At 34.9% G+C, this 19658-nt stretch overlaps 3 protein-coding genes and 1 non-coding gene across 5 annotated transcripts; 1 reads left to right on the top strand and 3 right to left on the bottom strand.

Annotated features, from left to right (window-relative positions):
* The first annotated feature begins 322 nt into the window (after positions 1–322).
* Positions 323–394, top strand: TRNAH-GUG (transfer RNA histidin (anticodon GUG)). Its single transcript has one exon. It is a non-coding gene; the product is annotated as a tRNA-His (tRNA).
* Positions 395–2914: 2520 nt separating this feature from the next.
* On the bottom strand, positions 2915–7961 carry LOC130933965 (chaperone protein dnaJ 10-like). 2 transcript variants are annotated; one of them, XM_057863554.1, is made up of 11 exons: positions 7772–7961; positions 6883–7043; positions 6390–6449; positions 5727–5809; positions 5481–5640; positions 5138–5267; positions 4708–4866; positions 3911–4089; positions 3738–3818; positions 3492–3650; positions 2915–3389 (listed from the first exon to the last, which is right to left on the bottom strand). In XM_057863554.1, exons 2-11 carry the CDS (start codon positions 6967–6969, stop codon positions 3279–3281), a joined length of 1209 nt encoding a protein of 402 aa, XP_057719537.1. In that variant the 5' UTR covers positions 6970–7043; positions 7772–7961; the 3' UTR covers positions 2915–3278. The 2 variants fall into 2 exon arrangements, with proteins under 2 accessions (XP_057719537.1, XP_057719538.1); XM_057863555.1 differs by having other exon boundaries at positions 6883–7014; positions 7772–7938.
* Positions 7962–9188: 1227 nt separating this feature from the next.
* Positions 9189–15716, bottom strand: LOC130932435 (uncharacterized). Its single transcript, XM_057861760.1, has 6 exons — positions 15311–15716; positions 14244–14527; positions 14049–14138; positions 13864–13935; positions 13546–13665; positions 9189–10362 (listed from the first exon to the last, which is right to left on the bottom strand). The coding sequence occupies exons 1-6, from the start codon at positions 15618–15620 to the stop codon at positions 9322–9324; spliced, it is 1917 nt and encodes a 638-aa protein (XP_057717743.1). The 5' UTR covers positions 15621–15716; the 3' UTR covers positions 9189–9321.
* Positions 15717–17398: 1682 nt separating this feature from the next.
* LOC130934881 (sugar transport protein 10-like) lies at positions 17399–19216 on the bottom strand. Its single transcript, XM_057864406.1, has 3 exons — positions 18764–19216; positions 18063–18686; positions 17399–17869 (listed from the first exon to the last, which is right to left on the bottom strand). Exons 1-3 carry the CDS (start codon positions 19214–19216, stop codon positions 17399–17401), a joined length of 1548 nt encoding a protein of 515 aa, XP_057720389.1.
* Positions 19217–19658: the final 442 nt, after the last annotated feature.

The following is a 19658-nucleotide window of genomic DNA, read 5'->3' as shown; positions in this document are numbered from 1 at the left end:
GTACTACAACTTTACCTCTTACTACCAATCACATATTAATATTATAAATTAATTTTACTTTGTTTCACTTTCAAATATTTGTTTACATAAATTTTAGATATTTTTTTTATTATTTTTAATTTAGGATATTTCTTTTTGATATTCATTTTTATTCGAATGTTGATCGATTTTCAAATTAATGGCTGAATTAATATTGCCTTCCTAGACTTTTTCTTAGTTAAAAAGAATGGGGAAGCGATTTGCAGTTACTAGAGATTAGAGAATGGTTGACAAGAATTCATAATATTATTTTATGCTTATTAGGATTATATGGTAGCCACATGTGGCTGTAGTTTAGTGGTAAGAATTCCACGTTGTGGCCGTGGAGACCTGGGCTCGAATCCCAGTAGCCACATATCAAGTCTTTTGTTTTTGCTAAAAATAGCAAAATTCTTGATAGTGCACTTTATTTTTTATTTATTTATTAACAATTTAACATGGACAGCTTGACAAGCATGCCAGAAGTTGAAGACATAGGTATATTGACTTTTAGGAAATAATAAATTAGCATATGGGAAGTTGAAGACTAATATCATAGGTTATTTAGCTACTTTGCTTATGTAAACGGAGGTGTTATTAATCTCAAACCTGAAAGGTCAATCCTTTGAAGTGTATATACAACCATGTAAGCAAGGATCACTTATTAAGAGTTGGATTATCATTCACAAGTTATCTATTAGTTACATTTTTCAGTGGACAAAACTTTAGGATTAGATGAAAGGACAAACTTGAAAGGTTACATTCTACATATGACTGTGTCACGATTATAAAAGAAATGAAATAATATAAAAAAAATAAATTCACTATCTATTTCTTTTTCGATTTTGTATTTACTCAACTCGATCTCATTGGATTATTTAATTTTTACTACTTATCATTAAACCTCAAATTTTCTATCATGTGACTCACGTTAATCCCTCGAATATTTTCCGTGACATGCTGGATTCTAGAACATAGTTCAACTACATGTAATAGAGTAATAACGTATTAATTAATGACATGTAGCATTTTGACATGAATGATAACGTCACTTGTTATTTATGATTTATATGTCACAATTTAAAAGTGTTGATTATAATCTTTGGAGAGGTGTTTCCACAGCTTGGAAGGACGTAGAGAAGAATTATATATGGCGTATGCCGCAATGAAGAACAAATCAGATTTTGAGATCATAGTTGGGTGCCTAAAGTTGGAGGGTTAAAAGATTATGCCATGTAACCTTTAAATTCTATTGATATGAGTTTATCTTTGAATGATTTTCTTTTTGTTTCACATTGCTGGGATGTTAATAAACTTAAGGAGTGGCTGTAGGATACAATGGTGAACAGGATCGTGTGCATGTCCCTGCCATCTCCTTGGAAGAGTCCAGACAATATTGCTTAGGATCTCTCATCAGATGGAAGCTTTAGCATAAAAATTTTCTATCTCTCGCTGGATGATGCTCCTGTTGAACCGGCAGAATCTTCAGGATGGTGTGGGATTGGAAAGGTCCGGAGAGAATCAGATCTTTCATGTGACTTGCTAGCCAAGAGGTCATTTTGACTAACGCCGAAAGAAGAAGACACATGAGCCCATCCTCAACATGTTCGAAGTGCAACTGGGTGGAGGAAATCAGTCTCCATATTCTTAGAGACTGTCTCTTTGCAACTCAAATTTGCCAAGAGTTGATGTCTCCTACTCAATGTAGTGTCTTTTTCTCAACATCAAAGATTGGTTCATCCATAATCTTAAGGATAAGTGGTCTTGCTTATTTGGGGTTACTACTTCCTCTCTTTGGTACTTTAGGAATAAACTAATCTTTGATGGTAAAGCAACAAGCACCTCAACTGCTATTGCCTCCATAAAGGCTTGAACAAGTAAAAATCTCATCTGTTTGAATCTTGTTAGTGCTCATCATAAGAGGAATCTAAGGTCTGACCTCGTTATTAGTTGGAAGCCTCCTCAGGAACATTTCATCAAGTTGAACGTGGATGGGTCTTATTTTGGTAACAACAATTATCGGGTTGTGGTGGAGTGTTTCGCGACCACCTTAGCAGATTCCTCAAAGCTTTTTCATGCAATATTGGTAGTTGTTCCATTACTCATGCCAAGTTGTGGGGCATTATTAGAGGCCTCCAAATTGCTGCAGCAAATCACCTCTCTAACATTGTTCTTGAATTTGATTCTCAAGCGGCGATCAACCTCGTTAAAGAAGGAAGTGCCTCATCTCATCCTTGTTATCCGCTTCTTGAAGATATCAGAATTGTCGTTGATCGGATAAAAAATTTAAGCTGGAGACACACCTCCCGTGAAGCTAATAGCGTTGCTGGTTTACTCGCCAAAAAAGGACAAGAACTTCCTCATGGTGTCCACTGTCAACATCTTTGATGCTCCCACGGCTGATATTCAACATGCTCTGTTTCTTGATGCTTATGGTGTCCCCAGATAAAGAGCGGTTGATTAGCTTTCTTTGCTTATGTTTTTGTTTCTTCCTTTTTTTCTTTTTTGGGGTCTTTGACCCCCGCTGATCACCAAAAAAAAAAGTGTTGATTAGCTATATAAGGATACAAGGATTTGACTGAGGAGATTACACCTCCAGGTTGTAGTTTTGTGGACTTCCAGCAAGAGATGGAGATAAATTAAGGGTCAAGTTGTATACTAAACAGACTTTATTAGTCCTTTCTTTAAATGCTTTCCGTTCAAGTGTTCACAAGTTATTGTAGGCCACTCACTTGGCGCCCTTCATTATTATAACCTCAAAAGGCACATGAAACAGAGTACAAAATCCTAATTTTCTTTTTTGTGAGTTGAGAGAGAATTTTCCTACACTTGGGATTTCATGTATGAAATATTCTAGTTCAGGGAACATATATAGAGTAGGGACACACTTGGGGCACGAAGCAAAATACACATCATGTGTTGTTACAAAAACCACAAAATACCATATTCTATGCAATAAATTCTGTTTATTATCACAATCCCTAATAACATAGGCATTCCTATATCTGAAAAAAATAATAATAAATTGAGACAAAACACAAGGAAAGGGGAAACGAGCCCGAGGGGAAACAACCCAATAAAAATAGACACAGAAATTACAAGACACCAGGGCAACGATATCTTTTGTATGGAATTATTGACAATGCATAAACCACAGCATTAATGCGAGCCACACATGAAGGTTAAGAACAAGAAGGTGTGGTGGTGATGTGTTGGGGGGAAACATATGATACAGGTATCAACCTCCAAACCGTCAAGTATCAATCTTTGCTAGTTGTTGCAGGTCTCTGGGCTCCGGGAGGAGCAGTCGGCCTGGGGAAGTTATGATCAAATTCCATGCCTGCAAATTGTGGAGCCTCCACATATGGACTCTAGATCCATTTGGTAAAAAAGAAAGACATTACAAAACTACTTTTGGTAATAACGATAAAAGAATAAGATAAAATAACAGCTGTTGGAGGTTAAAATTGCACCTGGGATACAGAGATAGCTTGATCTGAAAAATCACGACCTGCAGAATTCAGTGATGCACTAGGAGAACCAGCATTATTGTTAGTTTCATTTCCGTTCAACTTATGTAATGCTTTATTTACAACATTTTCTTCCTCATTCCCATTGGTTGGCTTTACCCTCTGTATTGACATCAACGTTATTTCACAATCAGTGGGCAAAGTTAATAACAAGTACATAGAGGGAAACACATGGAAAAGAAATATCACCTGGAAGATTTTGCCAAGAGTTTTCAACCCCTTTGCTCGGGCACGAAGTTCTTCTTTCTTGACATTGTTGTCTTGAAGAACCTGTAGTTAAACACATGATCTAAATTAAAGCAGGCCTAGAATCCATATCCGCTATATGAAATACAAGGTGACAGCGGTTGAGCAAAACCAACCATTTGACACACTCGTGAGAGCGTGGCTTCAATGTCGGCAACATTAAGTTTCCATAAAGAATCAGTCATTAGCTGCTTGTGAGATTGCATGTATTGTTCAAGCTCTTCTTCAGTATAGTTTCCTTCGGCACTGAGTTGCTTCTTCATATCCTCTTGCAGTTGGATCAAAGCAATGGCCCCTAGAACAAACCACCCAGGAAAACCAATTTCAAAACCACCAGTTATAATAATTTTTTGTCCCTTGTGTCTGTTTAGTTATTTGAAGATAAAAGAAAAATGAAATATTAAAAGTAGGTTGGATAATGTATGGTCCACAATCTGCAAAGGATTTGGATGTGCTATGATTTTGCAATCCCAAAATTAACTTAACCAAATCAAATAGTTTAGCCTGAATGGCCTTGGCTAGTGTATTTTGACCCCAAACAGTCTTACTCAATTTCTTTCTTCATAATGACAAAGTTTAGGTAGGGAGAAGCACCGCTACCCCCACCAGGGCAAGGGAAGACCCCCAACCTCTTTGAGGACTCCCGAGAGGGATGACAAGTCACATTGTCCCTCCACAAAGGTCCTCACACTGCTCCACCCATAACCAACTGTGCTACCTCTTGTTGGAGTCATATACCATCATCTTTTAACTTCTATAAAATTATTTAGTAGGGAATACAAATGAGAATAGTCTAATGTGTAGTGCAATTGTGCAAATAACATGTTAAGATTATAGTTAATATGTGAGCGCTGGAATTAAGAATCCATAGCATAGAAAGGAAGAGCTTTTAAGAGGTGCAAAATATGATCACCTGTTGCTGCTGTAACTTGGGATTTGATAAAATGCCCTTTGTTTCTAAACCATTCAGCAACAAACGGCACACCCAAGTAAATTGCTTTCTTTCCAAGTTCCTTTGCTGCCTGCCTTGCGTATATGTAGCCAATTGTATTTAGCATATCAACACCATAAGCTGTAGAAAGACAACTAATTTATTAAGCAAAAGCAGACCCTGAGTTGATGTTGTATTATACACACTTCAAATACTTGAGATTAGCATCAGGCTAAGGTTTTACAAGTCAACATCTTAAGCATAACATGATTTTAGGAACAAAACAACTATACATTTCAACGAATTTTGTTCCAATAAGATGTTATTTGTGATAAATTGCGTTGAGCAGATAGATTTGCATCACTTTCACCTATAGAAATTAGTCTTTAAGCTGAGGCATAGTAGACAGTACCTGCTTTGGACAATCGGGCTACTTCTGCTTCTGCAAGATTAACAAAGTCCTCTTTGTTTCCTTGAACATATTGGTTGAGTCTACCTTTCAGTATCTCTGCAAGCTTTTCTTCTCTCTCCTTCTGAACAACCTGAATGAAGAATAAAATGTTATGGAGGGAATGTTTTATTCACTTGAGGCAATTAAGTAATAACACACTTTGGAGGGTGTCTGACCATTCTGAAAATATGGATTTAGTTACCAAGTGCATACATTAAACCACTTAATATATTATGTGAAGTATGGCAAAGAGAAAGCAAAAATAAGCTTGGAGCCATGATTGAGAAAGTTTGTGAAGCTGTACCCTCATTTTCTCTTGTAAAATTTTCGGATCAAATTGTTCCCCTTCAGTAAACATATCCATTGAGGCCATTGATGCCAACGCCAACTGGCCTATATACTCCTCAAAAAGTTCACTACCGAAAAGCATGGCAAAGATTGCTGCAGGGTCAATAATTGATTCGCTGAAAAGAACAGAAAAATATTAATCCTCACCATTGATGTTAAAATATTACTTAATATATTATAAGGTTTAAAAAAGGAAACTAACGTTGAGATTCCCGATTTCCCATGAGCATCATAAGCTTGCCTTTGAGCTGGATCACTCAAAACTTGGTAAGCTTCACCCAAAACCTAATACCAAAGTAAAATTCCAAAATTAGAGTGGTAAAATGATTTGAACAACGGTAAAATCCAAGCTATGCATAATGATTAATGAATACAATGGCTCAAGATAATACCAATTTTATTAAAGGCATACTCCCAACATGCAGCTCAGCCATTAAAGATAACAAAAGCATAAAAGGTCAATAAAATAAAAAAATATTTGATGGTTGTGTATGTTGATACAAAACAAGGTAAATGTAAGTGAGGCTGAAATAGTTCAATTTATTGGTAGACTTGTTAACGATGACAGGTATACAACGGTTAACAATATTTTATTATTTAAGGTTCTTCACCGACCATGCTCAACTTGCCAAGTAGAAAAGGATATTATTGAGAAAAGGATATATTGTAGCCTTTACAACTCAAAATTGGCTTAAAAATAATGGGAGATGATGCCTTAATACAACTAAGACATGTAGAATGCCTCTACCAACTACATGAAAGGATAGTGAAATTTCTTATTGCAATCCTCTTACACACCTCACATGAAGTTTTACAATAAAGTGCCTTCAAAATAGCAGGTCTAAGTAAAATATAACACCCTCACCTGAAAATTTTGTGCAGCAAGTGGGTCATTTGGGTTTTTATCTGGATGCACCTGTCGTGCCTGCAATTATAATTTACAATTTGGAAATAGGCCAAAGAACCACTGATCTTCAGATTCAGTATCCAATATACAATATGATATTTGTAGAAATTGACAAGACTCAGCATCTCTCTTCTGGATTTCCAAAGTTATTCATTTTAGTAGAAGCATATTTCATGTCTATTGTATATTAGGCTTATTGCAGGGAAAAAGTACACAATTTACGTAGGCATCAAACCTACGCATCCACTGCTTTCAGTTCACTAAATGGAAAAAATTCAAATTGATACCTCTAAATTATGAGTATTGGAACAGATTGAAAATGAAATTAATTATTCAAATCATATAATATTAATTCTTCTGGGGAAATAATTAATCGATGTATTACATATGGCAATAAAAGTAGAAAACAGATGACGCCCACAAGCAAAGGATAGATAAACTAGACAATGACCTTCATATAATAAGCTTTCTTGATCTCGGCTTCCGTTGCTGTGGGACTGACACCCAGCACGTCATAATATTCCGTCTCCTTAACCATCTCAATGTCCACGAGCAGTAGATCAGTAGTCGGATGAAAGAGTGCCTATAATTATCAGATTTTAAGTAACCAATCTGCAAGGGTGAGAATATTTGGGACAATAAGTATTCCAAATTGCCTATACTAGCACAACATTAAGCATTCCAGGTTGGTTTACAAATCCTGTAATACTTTTAGATACATTCATTCTCATACATAATATTTGTTAACTACTCATTGAAAGAAGAAAACTTAGTTGTGAAATATGTAGCTGCTTGAAATTTGAAGGAATCACAAAAGGAGGTTCCTCCAATCGTGAATCAATAGCTGATTTTCATATAGGCACCATGCAAAAGGTTGCTTGTTTAGTAATAATGCAACAAACACCCGTGTCTGACTTAAATGCCAAATCAAATTCACCGAATCACAATAATACACGGTTTAGGGTTTTTACTAACCAATCATTTCTAAAATCACAGATTAAGAAACAGATCTATATTGGCGAAACCTAATTGACTTTTCAGCAAAACCCTAATGATAATGATAATAACAGTAATAAGAAAGAATATAATCAGAAATTGTGTCTTGAAACAATGGGATTGTGATTCCAAGGATCTTCATCTGATAATTTCGATCTTGGCTCTAAGCGGCAGTCAAGTGGCCACTGAATAAGCCCCTGCTGTTGACTCTTATAGAGCCTTTGACCATTATTATCATTATCGATAATCATAAGATTAATTTGGTAGTAAGTTCCATAACCACGAAAACAAAATTAGAATCAAGAAATGAGGCAAAAAGAAAGAAACATAAACAGCGACCTCACCAGGAATTAGCGGAAGTGAAAAGAAAGGATCGAAATCGGAAAGGGGGCTCAAAGGATTTGATTTCTGCCATGAGGCAGCTGCTGGCTTGGTTAAATGAGACCAGAACACATGGCAAAGGGCGAAAAGATGGACCAATTTTATACTTGTGTTTGTGTCTTAGAAACCCTAATGCTACGTGTGTGTTTAAGCAGTATTCTGAAAGCCCAACTAAATATCCATCTTTGGGCCGAACATCTCAATAAAATAAAACAATGATACTATAAAAATAAAGGATAAAAATACTTTCAAAATATTTTAAAAAGCTATTATTTTGTTTGATGTTGTTTAGTTTTGCCGTTTCAATACTTAAAAAAGAAATATTTTAAAATGCTACTAAAATTTAAAGATAATGATAAAAATAGTTTTTAAATGCTTTAAATTTGTTAACGATATAAATACCTTCAAAATATTCAAAATCGCGACTAAAATTAAACGGTATCATTTTTTTATAATCGGTGTGCATTTAACTCAAAATTTGTGAGAATATTAAAATAACTATTTAAAAAACCAATTTAAAATTTGATTTTAAAATTTTGTTTTAAAAAAAAAAATTTTGGCCGTGAAAAGATAGCAATAAAAGTATCTAAGTTATTTTAGTTTAAGAGAAAGTCTTGGGGACCAGCAGTTTTTTGAACACTTGGCCAGCATTTAACCATCAAGAGAAAATTGAATGATCCCACACCATTGGATTTAATCTCACACCATTAAAAACATTCTTGATGGCTACTTGATGGTTAAAAAACACAAAAAATACTGGCCCTCTAGCATTCCTCTTAGTTTAATTTTAGTCACAAAAATACTTACTTTAAAAAAAAAGTGAAAAACAGTTTTTAAAAAAAGAAAATCATTTTTTTAACTTTTTCAAAAACACTTTAAATAATTTTTTAAGAAGTCACAAATTAATTTTAAAAATTATAAATATTAATACTGTATTTTTTTATCATGTAAAAGTTAAAATAACTTCTAAACCTTCCCAACCGCGACCAGGACCTGAGTTATGCTTTACCTATTACCATCATTCAATATTTTCTATATTAAAATAAATGTAAAAAAATGGACTATGTAATATTATTAATTTATGCAAAAATATTTAGTACCTATTATTATAATTATCTAATTAGCACTATTATTTCTTTTACGATTTTAATATTAAAATATTTTCACAAGCATTCAAACGGATGTGTATTCTTGTCACCAAAAAAAGAGGAGACGTGTTTTCTACTTTTCTATCTAGCGGTGCAGACTGCAGAGGCAGCTTGACTTATGTCTTCAAAGTCAGAGAACCTTTCTACAGTTCTACAGTTCAGATTTTATGCCTCATAGCAGTGCTATCTTTTGCATGTAAAGAACATGCAAGCTCCGGAATTCCGTAACCTCAATAATCTCAAAAGATAACAGGCGGCCATGCTATTGTCAACTCAACAATGCCTATGTCAATATCACTAAAACAAGATAAACTACCAGTACTAGTCCTCAATCCATAAGTACCAAAGTTATCAAAACTACAATATCAACTCTCAGGTGAAGTTTTAGGAACACTTCCCTGTTGAGCAGCCTGCGCAGGTGCTCCTGCATTACCATCACCAGAATATGCCGGAGGCTGAGGGTAACCAGAAGCATAACTGTTGCTGTATGATGTCGGAGGCTGACCATATCCAGGTTGACCACCTGGAGCACCATATGGGGGACCATACCCTGGTTGTCCTGCACTGCCATAACCAGTTGGTGGAGCCCTTTGAGACCCTGGTTCCTGTTGACCGTAAGGTAGTGGCTGGGCAGGTGGTGTACCACCCGGCTTTTGCGACTGTGGTGGGGGACCATAGCCACCTCCATAACCAGATTGGGGAGGTGGATTTCCATACCCTGCTTGGGAAGTCGGGGGCACCCCATAGCCAGGCTGAGCAGTTCCTTGTGGAGGATAGTTGGCAGCATTTGGACTTGGCTGTTGGCCAGAACCATAACCTTGCTGAGACGTTGAAGAGGGCTGCACAGGTGGAACTTGGGTTGAATCACCATGTGATCCATAATTAGGAGCGTGGCCCTCTTGTGCTGTGTTGCTTCCACTGCCATAGCTAGGGGCTGAGCCATAACCTTGCTGTTGATCATATGATGGTTGCTGCCCATACCCTGATTGCGGTGGTGCATGATACCCACCATAGCCATCTTGAGAATAGCCATGCCCAGGTTGGTTATAACTAGAGGAAGGTGGTTGACTATAATTGTAACCACTCCCATCAGCAGGAGGTGCACCGCCAGGATTTTGCTGCTGTTGACCATAGTAATCATACCCAGCACCATGAGTAGACTGCTGGGCTGGTGGTGCGGAGGACTGGTCCCAATTGGTGGAGTATCCACCAGATGAAGCAGGTGGATAGCCTGCATATGGTTGCTGGTTATACTGGCCTGTTGGACCAGAGTAGCCACCGGGCTGCACGTAACCATAACCAGCTTGCTGCATGGGAGCACCGGGAGGACCCCAGCTAGATGGTGGCCGGGATTGGTAACCTTGCTGAGCATAACCACCAGTCATTGCTGGATTTCTAAGACGATTCTGCAGAAGGACAAATTGCAAACACACATAAAACGAGGAAACTCAACCAAGATATGGCAGTACAGACAGCAAAAGATGCACAAACAAAAAGACAAAGTAAAACATGCATCACTAAAAAAAAAATATAAATAACACGATTATAAGCCATAACTTAACAAGTTAGATTAAAGATTCCTTACAGGATCAGAGAGGGATATGAAGGCCTACATACCGTACCAGTTTGTGGTATAACTGAGTTACTCCAGCAGAAGAACACCCTCTCCCTATTCGAAATGAATGGGTACAAAAAAACAAAAAAACAAAACACAAACCAACGAAGCAGACAAGCATACTATCTCTATTGTCTCAAAAGGCAATCCACTGTAAGTATCTCAATATATATAAAATACTTTTGAGATAATTACACTATAATTCTATAAACTATTCACAATAATTCAACCAGCTAGGCTTTGATATAACAGGTATTAACTACATAAGAGAAGTAGGAGCAAATACAAATCCAAAACATACAGCTTGTCAAGCTGACATCTCTTTGCTGCACAAAAAAAAAAAAAAAACCCTCAACCTTCCCTCCGCTCAGTAAAGACGTTAAGCTCAATTGGAACATTAAATAAACACACAAGTAAACCAACTAGGATTCAAATGGACAAGGAAGCAGAGAAGGGAAATTATGACAACAGCCATAAACTTACCAAACTGAGTCCTAAAATATCATGGAGGAGTTACAGAGACTATAGCTGACAAATTATGAGAATAGGCATAGGCAACAAAAATAGAAAGCAAAAGAGCCTTCACAATAGGGAGGGAGACAAGCCACAGTGTGTAACATGGAAACATTGATGAAAAAGAAATGTAAAATACGTGAATAAGAAACCACTGATAAAGATTTAAAATAATAATAACAATAAGTATAATAATAACATCAAAAAATGTGTCAGGAATCCTATAAGAATGACAACTGGACAGAAATATGAAAATAAGGAGTCAAACGTCAAGAGCCTCAAAGGATAAAGTTCAGTTTCATCTTCCAGATGAAACACTTTTTTAACTAGAGGATGATTACTAGAGCAATAAATAATGAACTCAAGCACAAATCACAATGTTTAAACAAGGCAACCATATATTTGTTAGAGATATAACCATTAATGTTGCATTCTCCTATCAGCTTAAACTTTTAGGATGAATAATTTCATGACATGGTATCAGAGCTCTATGTTCGAAAGGTCCAGAGTTTGATCTTTCGTGAACCCCAAAAGTGAAAAAATAGCATAAGGCAAATAAAAGAGAAAAGAATGCCTATGCAAAAATCAAGCAAACCCAAAAAAGACTCTTGCTTGAGGGAACCGTTAGAGATATAACCATTAACGTTGCATTCTCCTATCAGCTTAAACTTTTGGAATGAGTAGTTTTATGACGGTGTTAATGAAATACCATGGGAAATTACAACATATGAGACCTCAATAAGTTAATAGCAACTATAAGATTGAAAAGTGGAAACAATAACAATTCGGGAGAGGAAAATAAAATGGCAAGAGCTTCAAAAAGGATAAGCTTCAAGTTATTCTGCTAAATTAGGTCCAGCATGATATATAAATAGTTGTTTCAGGTATATAATTTTTTTGAGCAATGGACTAAAAAATGCACAAATGATATGACCTAAGATGATGTTAATACTCTATGAAAATATATATCCAGTCAAAATATGACAAAGCCAAAACATCAATAAGAGATTATTGCCCTTTAGTATATACCAAACCTGAGATTGACAGCCATACATTGGCATGCTGAGGGAAAACCAACAAAGAGAGTCCATGTTGGTAACTTGGTATCATTAATGGTCCACACCAAAACAAACTAAACCCTACAATAGTCCCAATAACAAGCTCAGTTATGGACAAAACAATCACATAACAGCATAGCCTTGATGCTCCAAAGAGCTAAGCTAAAGCAGAGGACAAAGTGCATAACTTAATCACAAATAGGAACAACAGTCCTTAAAGAGCTTGGTGTATTATGCAAAAGAAAATTGACCAATCTAATTACAAATTAAACATGTTCACCATCCCTTGAACCAATTTTCTGAAATCTGAATAAATTAATGAAGGTATATTTATGTATAAAATATACAAGATAAACACACCAACACAAGATAATTTGAATGAAGAAAACGTTGAAAGTTCTGGGAATTCCCATAAACTGTTATATACCAAAGATAATTAATCTGTACATGTAAGTATCATATCCATGCCCGTATTTGAGCCAGATAAATACAGGTTTTAAAAGAAAGGATGAAGAATCCAATAGGTCATAATAATAACTTCTACTGTAAATTTATTTTTTAAGGTGAAAACTCACATGCAGTTGTCTTCATGTGAAGTTGATATTTAAATATAAAAAGTAAGGATAACTTCTACAGTAGCCTTTCACCCAATAAGATTTAACTTGTAAAGACCAGGCAGATAAACTGTCAAAATTTGCAATACAACATCTTGACTTCTGACCATTATCATTGTTTGCGCAGAGCTTCATGCCGCTTTGATTATCCATGAAAAGTATCATTCTTTGTGCACCATCTGCTTTTAACTTTTTGTACAGGTATATTTAAAAATAAAACAGCAAAGTAAAAGAATATGAAGTTCTTTTGCATCTGCTAACAACAGAATCCCGGTAAAGATAGCACTTACTAGAGACAAAATTATCTTAACCCGTTAGCTGTGAAATCACAAGCTCAAATCCAGTCCAGCTAACCCATTTTAAGTAGTCCAACATGCCAAACTTTTATACACTTTTACAACAATTACATACTTCACAAAATTCAAAAATTGTGAGTTTTGCCCCTACAATAGATGAAGAGAAGCAATAACCAGAAGCAAAATAGAGATAAATGTGAAGTAGCATGATGACAATTCTCAGCATGTCCGGTTTTAAGTTTCAAGATCCCATAAAGTAATATGGACTAATTTGGAAATCACAGGTGCAAGTATCCATCTAGCAATCAGCAGGCAGTGACAAAACAAATATTAAATTACCTAGTCAACCCATAAACTCAACCATACTACAGAATTATTAACATATATATACAGAAAATAGAAGGGGCACAAATAAACTAGACTTGGGAAGTGGTAAGCAAAACATGATAACAATAGCCTAATCCAATAAAAAGGAGATGTGCACTAAACATACCTCACCACTGATGACTTGATTAACCAACTGTTTTGCAGACTCAATTTGTTCAGGTGTCCCTTCAACTTTTAATGTTCTTTCTGTGGATGTGTCACCGGGGGGAAGATGAAGAGGAATCACCTGAAAAATACATAAAATGCCAATATCACTAATGACAGGTTGAAAGTCCACATCTCAAAAGTATGAGACTGTCATAGTCAAATTTTAATACTAGCAGTGATCAGAAACTATGGTCAAAGATATAAGGAAAAAATAAAGGAAAAAAAAAGGGTTTGGAATATAATAGCAAAAGAAGACCAAATATTTGAAAGGGCAGACCTGAATTCTTGCACCAGTCGAAGCTTGCATATTCTTGATTGTTTCCCCACCTTTACCGATTATAAGGCCAACCTGGAAACGCATGACCAACCATCCACCAGATAAAGTTCAGAGAAGGTGAGAAAGAAAGAAAGAAAGAAAGAACCGGAGTTGAATAAAACCAAATACTTTAACCCTTCACATACCTTGTTATTTGGGATCTTCATCACAAATTCATCAGAACCAGCTTGTCCAGCTACTCGTCTAGCAACAATGCCAGAACCTCCGGATTCGGCCTATTAAAAACACAATAACTTGCAGCATTAAACAAAACAATTCATATAATTACAACCTTTTTTCGGATGCATCACAAATTCATAGAGTTCTGAGAACGTCAGTACCTCAGCAAGAACTTCATTGATGAGCTTCTCAGCAGTAGCAATGGCTTCAGAAGTGCCCGTAAGCTCAACTGTCCTAGTGGGCAAATTGGGGTCAGCATCCATGTCACGGGTAACCTGAATTTTTGCCCCAGATTGGAGCTGAAGGTACTTGATGGTCTCACCACCCTTGCCAATAATAACACCCACCCTTCCATTGGGGATATCAATCTTCTTGCTCGCACCCTGGTACCCATAAGAAACCGCAGAAGGAGAAATGGTAGGGACCGAGTACTGAGCCTTCACATCTGCAAAACCAAACATTCACTAAAAGATTAAGATCTATTAAGTTCAATAATATTTAAATTTAAATAAATTAACACACTGAAGATGATAATTAGTGATTTCTGGAGTAACTTATTTTCAGTTCAAACCAATTTATAATCAAAATATTCTTGATCAAACTTTCAAAAGCAAAATCAATTATTCTATAAATAAATAAATTCAAGAAAAATTAAAAGACCTGATCTGAGAAGTAATGTGTGTCCTGATTATCTTGAGTAGTGTCAAATCAAACCTTGTAGGAAAACCCTTACTAAGCCACGGAATCAAAACCAAATAGCTTAAAACCAAAATTTAACCAACAATTTAGCGAACCCCTCTTTACTGATGGAACGAAACTTCACACAGCTTATAATCAAAACTTTCTCATCAAATGTAACCAAACTCCAAACAACATTAACTCAAAATTTCAAATGATATCCAAAAACATATCAAAACGCTCGATTACAATCAGATCAAAACTTGAGCAGCTAGTAATAGAAGTTTATGTCACAAAATAACAACATCTAGCACACAGCCAAAGTTTTTTGCTAAAAAAAATGGTTGAAGAGCTAAGGATTTAAAATTTTTTTACCAAGATTGAAACCTTCCGTAATAAAACCCTTAATTCTGTGAATCAGCTTATAATCGAAACTTTCTAGCCAAATCGAAACATGTACAGTGAAAACCTTACTTACCGATGGAATAAATGCAGAAACGTAATCACAATAATAATAATAACCAAAGACGAGGAGTAAAACCCTACTCACCACCCATGGAATCGAAACCCGAGGGAGGAGCTGTGCCGTTATCGACCTTGGGACGCTTGACATCGAGACCCGTGGCTGCGGGGGGTGGGGCGCCGCTAAGGAGGCGGGCGGCGACCTCCTGTGCACGCTGCTTGGCGAGCTCGATGCCAGAGGGGGCCGGCGGAGGGACGCTGTTGTATGACGGTGGAGGGGGGGCGTCAGGGGAGGAAAAACCGCTTTGGCGGGCGGAGGGCGGTGGTTGTTGGTCGTCGTACTTGCGCTTCAACGAGGGAGGAGTGGTGGAAGTTTCATATTGCGATTCTTCCGCCATTGGAGAGAAGAAGAAGAAGAAGAAAAAGAAACCCTATAGACTCGAAAAATATGGAAAGTTGGTTCTCACTTCTTTCTTCACTACTACTACTACTACTACTAGATTTTTATTTTTTAGCTGGAGCTGCTTCTTGTGTGACGTCACTGATCCATTTTATTCAAATCTTAATCCTAATCCTACGGTACCCTATCCATTACCACCCTAAAAAATATACATAAGAACTTAAGAAATGCATCTGATGAAGATAATAGTAGTAGTAATTGAGAATGAAAGTGATGGATAAAATTTAGAATTAAGATAGTGATAATGTAAAATAAAATCAGAAGTTAGAGTTATATTATGTTAGAAGTTTAGTTAAAGAATTTTATTTAATTTTTTATAATTTGAATAATTTTGTCTATAAAAACTAATTTTTCACATGTATAAAGTCAATTTCGATTTTTTATGTTGAATTTTATCAGTGTTCAAATTTTTAATGGTTAAAAATAATTATTTATTCTATAAAAAAAATAAAAACATATTATCTAAAATTATAACAGTCAGAATCGAATCGGTGATTAAATCGATTAGGTTATTTGAAATTAGGTTATTGGTTCACTGATTCAACTAATAAATTACTAGTTAAACCAATTGGCTCAGTTTTACGTAAATAAAAAATAAAAATAATAAAAAATTTAAAATACATATCATTACTAATATTTAAAAATAATAAAATCTCAATTTCAAAAATAATTAATACAAAAATAAATATAAAATTTGCTAGTATTACTACAATAGTATTTTAATTTGACACAATAAAAATAACAATCACATTAGTATATCACCTAATTAATTTACAAAATTTATCATCTAACCATAATATCAATAAATTTTAATATTAGAATCAAAATAGACAATTTTAATCACAATATTAACATTAAAATAAATTAAGCATATTAATAATTTTTTTAAAAAATATATATTTTATTAATAATGGTACATAATTAAAAATATAACTAATTTAAAAAATACAAAATACAAAATTAAAATTAAATTAAATATTTATAACATTATTTAATTCAAAATTTTTTATATAATTAATTTTTATTATAAATAATATTAAGAAGCACGATGATAGAGTGGCAATTAAGAAGTGCCTCAATCACGAAGTTCGGTTGGATTGGTTTTGACCTTATTAACGCTCGTACGCATTAATTTTATGAATAATTAAAATATTTAACTTTTAATTAGTAAATTTTTTAAATTCTTTGAAGGATTTAGAATTTAAAATTAGTATTTAAAAATTAAAATAAAAGATAAGTTAAAAAATTGACTGTTATTAATTAAAAAAATAAACCTTTTAATTATATTCATAATTTTAATTAAAATAAATTATAATTTTGTATGGACCAAAAAATATTAAGAGTTAATTTTCTTCGAGTATAAAAAATATAAAAAAGTTTATTAGTATTGGTTAAGTTAAGAAACGGAAGCCAGCAAAATTTGATAGAAATAAAATTAGGATATACTTTGATTAGCATATTCATAAAATTATTTATAGAATGGACATTTATAAAAGATTAATTTTATAGTGCCTATGAGTTGGTGTTTAAATTTAACTTAATTTATTTTTTGTAAGAAATTTTTTATAAATAAGTACCATTTTTACACACCACCATAACATTCAGCTTTATAAAATATCTTCGATAATAACTACTAGAACAAATTGCTTGAAATCATTGATGGCAGGTTTATACTTGTTCTAATAAATTCTGATAGCCTTTTATTATTCCTTCTAATTAATTTGAAGGAGCAGCTTCAGAATTGTTGTAAGTCCCAGCAACGAGATCTTCACATTCAGGCATATACTTGTTCCAAAACCAATGGGACTTCCAAACATAGTGCATTTCTTCAACAGGGACGTTCTTAGTCTCAGGTAACAAGAAGGCAATAAAAATGGTCATGACGAGCACCCAAGCAGCAAAAAAGAAAAAGAGACCAAACTTAAAGTGGCAAAGCAAACTAAGAAAGACTTGAGCGATGCCAAAGGTAAAGAACATGTTGATTGCCACATTAATAGCTTGGCCTGCTGGTCGAACTTCAAGAGAACATATTTCGCTAGGTACTAACCAACCTAGTGGCCCCCATGACCATGCAAATGCTGCCACGTATAAACAAATAAACACCAACAGGATGTCTGCTTCTCCTTTGTTAAATGACCCTTCACCATTCAATCCAAACTTCATACCGATCATGATTCCAACCACAATCTACAATCCATGCATGCAATAATACTCTTGCTTAGTCTCGTCATGCATACAAATTTTTATATAAATTTATTTGTATTTGAGTGAAAACTCAGGTACAATTAAATTTACATAAAGTTAATAATTGAGAGCTGTTAATAACTTACAATCATCAATTTCACGTAAAATTAACTGTACTTGAGTTTTCATTTTTTACCTGAGCAACAAGCATTTGAGCGCCACCTTCAAGAAATAATAGCCTTCTTCCAAATTTGTCTACACAGAAAACAGAGACAAGTGTAGCAATAACATTAACACCTCCTGTGATAACTGCAGACATGAGGGAGGCATCATTGCCAAAGCCCAAAATGGTAAAAAGCACTGGAGCATAAAACATGATGACATTAATTCCGGTGAGTTGTTGGAAGAAGGGAATGAAAGAGCAGAAAGTGAGTTGTGGCCTATATCTACGTCTTGTAATGTTCTTCCATGGGTTTTCCACCTTACTAGCCGCCTCACTTGCATCAACAAGATCTTGATATTCCTCATCAACATTGTTAGTGCCACGAATTTTCTGCAACATTGTCTTGGCTTTTACGTGTTGCCCTCTTTCAATCAAAGAGTTTGGTGTTTCCTCTAAAAAAAGAGACCCTACACATAGCAAAACTGCTGGCACAGCTCCAACTCCCAAAGATACTCTCCACCCATTTTTGTTCTTCGAGGTTGCATAGTTGATAAGGTTTGCGCCTAGAATTCCGATTGTGATCATCATTTGAAACCCAATGTTGAGTGCTCCTCTAATTTTTGCCGGAGCCATCTCAGACAAGTAAATCGGCACAGACTATTTTAACAAACAATTATTAGTCTTAAAGAACTAACTATTAATAATGCATGTGGATTAATGATATCGTTTCTCACCTGATTGCAATATCCAACACCAAAACCTAAAAATATTCGACCGATGATAAGCATTTCAACGTTAACTGCGAAGCCATTCAACAGTGCTCCAACAAGAAAAAATAAGCCACCCAAAAACATAGATGGCTTGCGTCCGAACAATCTTGAGGTTGTGGCAGCAAAAAAAGAAGCTATTAATGCCGCAAGATACAGAGAGGAGGTGAACAATGTCAGTAGCTGGTTGTCAAACTTGCAATATTGATTGGTACTGGAATCATCCAGCATTTGTTGATATACAACCGGAAAGAATTTAACCAAGAATGGTTCCATAGATGTGACTCCTCCCGTGATACCAAGATCATATCCAAAGAGAAGACCTCCCATAGCAGCAACAAAACATGTAATTAACACGAATACTGTCACCTTTCCCTCATATTGTCGTCCACCATTTTCAATGTAAGCACCTCCTGCCATCTTGATATGATTGTTTTTTTTTATATTTATATATAGCCTTAACTTACTACAAAAAACACCACTGATGTTCTTCTAATTAATTATATTTTAGCTTCTTTTTTTATACTATCTTTTTTCTTCTTCTTATCTATCTCACTGTTGTAGTGATGATAATAATTAATCGATAAACTATTCTTAATTTATAGTGTATTATATTCACTAAAAGATTTCTTTACATTTCTGTCTTTTTCTTTTTTTTGTCCTCCCACCTCAATGACACCAAATATGCTCTCTTCACACTTGAAATACAAAATTTTTGTTATTGTGTATCTGTCAACAACCAAACACGTTTATCCCTCTGTATATCTATTTTCAGTATTTTAAGACACAAACCAAATACACCTATAATAATAATAATAATAACAAAGTGAATTATCCTCTACCAACTCCTAAGCAATATTAC

Source organism: Arachis stenosperma, chromosome 6, assembly GCF_014773155.1.
Source record: "Arachis stenosperma cultivar V10309 chromosome 6, arast.V10309.gnm1.PFL2, whole genome shotgun sequence".
Taxonomy (NCBI): Eukaryota; Viridiplantae; Streptophyta; class Magnoliopsida; order Fabales; family Fabaceae; genus Arachis; species Arachis stenosperma.
The sequence above is the reverse complement of the archived record's forward strand: the minus strand, read 5'-3'. Positions and strand labels throughout refer to the sequence as shown.